The sequence below is a fragment of the Triticum aestivum genome, chromosome 5D (assembly GCF_018294505.1).
Source record: "Triticum aestivum cultivar Chinese Spring chromosome 5D, IWGSC CS RefSeq v2.1, whole genome shotgun sequence".
NCBI classification, from domain to species: Eukaryota; Viridiplantae; Streptophyta; class Magnoliopsida; order Poales; family Poaceae; genus Triticum; species Triticum aestivum.
The window spans coordinates 4601403-4604792 of NC_057808.1; the positions used below are offsets into that span (position 1 = coordinate 4601403).

At 53.1% G+C, this 3390-nt stretch overlaps 1 protein-coding gene across 1 annotated transcript; it reads left to right on the top strand.

The window, feature by feature from the left end:
* The first annotated feature begins 268 nt into the window (after positions 1-268).
* On the top strand, positions 269-3006 carry LOC123119042 (uncharacterized). Its single transcript, XM_044538690.1, has one exon. The coding sequence runs from the start codon at positions 287-289 to the stop codon at positions 2846-2848; it is 2562 nt and encodes an 853-aa protein (XP_044394625.1). The 5' UTR covers positions 269-286; the 3' UTR covers positions 2849-3006.
* The last annotated feature ends 384 nt before the right edge of the window (positions 3007-3390 follow it).

The following is a 3390-nucleotide window of genomic DNA, read 5'->3' on the forward strand; positions in this document are numbered from 1 at the left end:
GAGTACTGAGCATCGTGATCCCATGACGGTGTATATATACATGTGGGCCACACAACGTTAGCCCTGCTAGCTGTCTCATAATTCCTCTTTAACCGTGCATGTGCATGCTTTCAAAATAAAAGTAAAAAATCACTAAAGCTATACATGCTGTGTCAGTGCTTTCACTTTTATGATGACTTATTAAAGCTCATATTGGTTGGATTCTCGTGCACGCGATTCTGTGTCCGTTTTGTTACGAGATGGATGTATGTATATATAGGCAACCAGTTGTAGCAAGCGAGCATCCATGCATGCACTGCACTGCACGTACGCAAGTTATCTGGAGATGACTGGCGGCAACGACTACACTATCAGTAGCTATTTTACGTGCAATGCCACGCTGCACCCCTATGTGCACAACCTCACCTCCTCCTACACAGACCAGAAAAATGAGGCTTTCACGGTGACCACAAGCATCGTCATGTTCATCCTCGCGGCTCTCTTCTTCAACCTAAATCTCTTCAGCCGGCTCTCCAACGTGAGCGCCATCCTCAACCCCACCGTCCGCCTCTTCCTCTCCACCTCGCTGTCGCTTTTCCTCCCCGTCATGTCCTACCTCTTCTCCGAGGCCAAGAAGGATAATGCCACCACCATGACCGGTACTGGTACTGGTTCAAGTCAGCTGGGCGCCGAGCTGTCACTCCGAGCCCGCACGATCCTCATGTGGATGCTCCTTGTGGAGCTCCTCCGCAAGAAGGTGGAGGCCATCCTGGTGAACGTGGGCATGCAGTGGTACTCGGGCACCATTGATCGCGCAGCCCGCATCGTTTGGCTGGGCTACCTCGTCTTCTACAACGTCAAAAGCACCGGCAAGAGGGTAATCTACGGCACCTTGTGGGTGCTTGCGGCTGCCAAGTTGCTGCAGAGGGTCGCCATCAACGAGCTGCTCAAGCGTTCATTTGCCTATGGCAGGAACGCCCAGCTGCTTAACTCGTACATGACCCAGATGCTACACGAGGAAGAGCGGCGGCAGCTGCTGCAGCAGCAGCAGCAGCGGGACGAGGTTGGGGGATCGGAGCTGTTGAAGATGTGTAGGTACCCCGTGATAGGAGAAGACAACCTGGAGAGGAAGGCTGGCCCGGACGGCTACCACCTCCAGCTCCCACGAAAGAACACCACCGACGACGCCGCTGACAGCGACTCTACCACCGACGACTCCCACGCCGACGCCGACTCCGCCACCGTTACGGTGGGCGATATTTGGAGCCTCCCAGATGACAAGAAGGACAAGGGCGGGCTCCTCCTGGAAGACCCAAGACTGAAAAGGCTGTGCCTCTCCTTTGCACTCTACAAGCTGCTGCGCCGGAGGTTCGAGGATCTCCCCATCACCGGCGCGGAAACCCACAACTGCCGGAACCTCATCTTCAAAGGCCTGCACAAGGAGCTGCTGCTTCAAGGTGTGAAGGCTACAAAACCCCAAGGCTTGGACGTGGAGCTACAAGGTGCGGACGTCGCAGCTGCACTCTTCCAAGTGTTCGATGAAGAGGTCCAGTTCCTTTGCGAGTACTACCACTCTTTTCTACCCGTCGTCCTTTCCAACCCCTTCTTCTTTTTGGCCAACTACATCCTATTTCCCATCCTGGTATGGGCCTTCTGCATCCTGACCTTCATCCTCTGCGGCAACGGGAACGTGCACTACGCACTCCAGAGCATCAAGAGTGACAACTACATCATATCAACCGGCGCCATGACGTTGACCAGATGCCTCCTGAGGAGGATTGGCCATTCCCCGGAGGTGCTCTTCGCCACTATCGACCTAAGCATCACAATCCTGCTCTTGCTCACCTTCCTCTATGAGCAAGTCTGGGAGTACCTTGTCTTCATCCTCTCCAACTGGCTCATGGTGTCGCTACTCTGCCATTACACCGGCAAGCGCCAGTGGCGCCAGAGCCGCGGCTTGACAAGGCTCATCCACTGCCTCCTGTGGGTGCGGAGCAAGTTGAGCCACCGCAACCTCTGCTTCAAGCAGTACTCCGTGCTATGCTTCTGTCCTTTGTTGCCTAACAAGGCAGTACCAAAGGAAGTGAAGAAGTCCATCCTGGACTACCTGGTTACTCACATTGATGGCCATGGCGATGGCGGCCACGCTGCCCCTCTCACTAATGGTTGGTCCATACTGCAGTCGGACAAGCACAGCCAGTATCGCAGCCTGCTGGCATCGGCGTGCGAGAACAAGAGCGGCGCCGAGGTCATCCTCATCTGCCACATCGCCACCAGCCTCTTGGAGGTGAGGTACCCGATGCAGAACAAGACATTGATGGGAAGTCATCGCAAGGTGGCAACGACCTTGTCCAAGTACTGCGCTTACTTGGTGGCCCAGTATCCGGAGCTGCTCCCCGAAGATAAGGACGGGACGGAGCTCACGTACAAGGAGATGGTGGAAGATTTGAAAAAGGAGCTTGGGGGCTGTTGGAGGTACCACCTGTCGCGGCAGAGCACCCGGTACAAGAAGCTGAGGGAGATCGGCAGACCGAAGCATGCGACGGTGGTGGTGGAGCCGCCGCCGATGACGACTGTGCAGACGGGAGCAAAGTTGGGGAGGAAGCTGATCCACGGGGCAAATGAGCATGACGCGCGTGTGTGGGAGCTACTGGCCGACTTCTGGACGGAGCTCATGGTGTACGTGGCGCCATCGAGCAGTGAGGTGCACGTGAAGGCGCACAAGGAGGCCCTGGCGCAGGGCGGTGAGTTCGTCACCGTCCTCTGGGCACTGACCACGCACACCGGCATAACCAGGCCGGCCGTCAAGCCATGGACCGTCATCCCGATCCAAGATGTTGAGGATACAACGTCTCCTCAAAGTGTGTAGAGGTCAACCGCTACCTGCGTATGCTTAGCGTATGTGCTAGCCTCATCAAGTTTATTTACATGTGCGTTCTAATTTGCTCATTTCCATTTTGGAGTTTGCTTAGGTAATCGAGGTGATGAAGAATGTACTTTCTTATGCTGTAAATTTGATTATGTCTCCTTTGGGTGTGGCTAGATTTCGATCGACTAACACTTAATCATGTCTCAGTCAATTGACATAACATGTGAAAAGGAAGAAAGAAAATATTAAACGAAAACTTTGCACGAATCTCAACAAAAGATCTAATAAGACTTGGTTAAATCTCAGTCGACTGAGATTTAACAATCCCATTAGTGATTCCCCTAGGAGGCCAATATATGCCCGCCCCTGTGCTAGCTAGTAAGGTCTCAAACAAAATTGTATGGCAAAATGACCTCCGGGTTCTTTTCCTGATGTAATTTCAGACGATGTATGTATCCTTGTTTGCCCTAGTACTATATAATCTGCCATGAAGGCTTTTTTCCCAAAAAAAAAATTGAAAATCTTAACTAATGTCCGTTAAC

Excerpts from the sequence above, each read along its gene's own strand:
- LOC123119042 (XM_044538690.1), top strand. The coding sequence starts at position 287 with ATGCATGCACTGCACTGCACGTACGCAAGTTATCTGGAGATGACTGGC.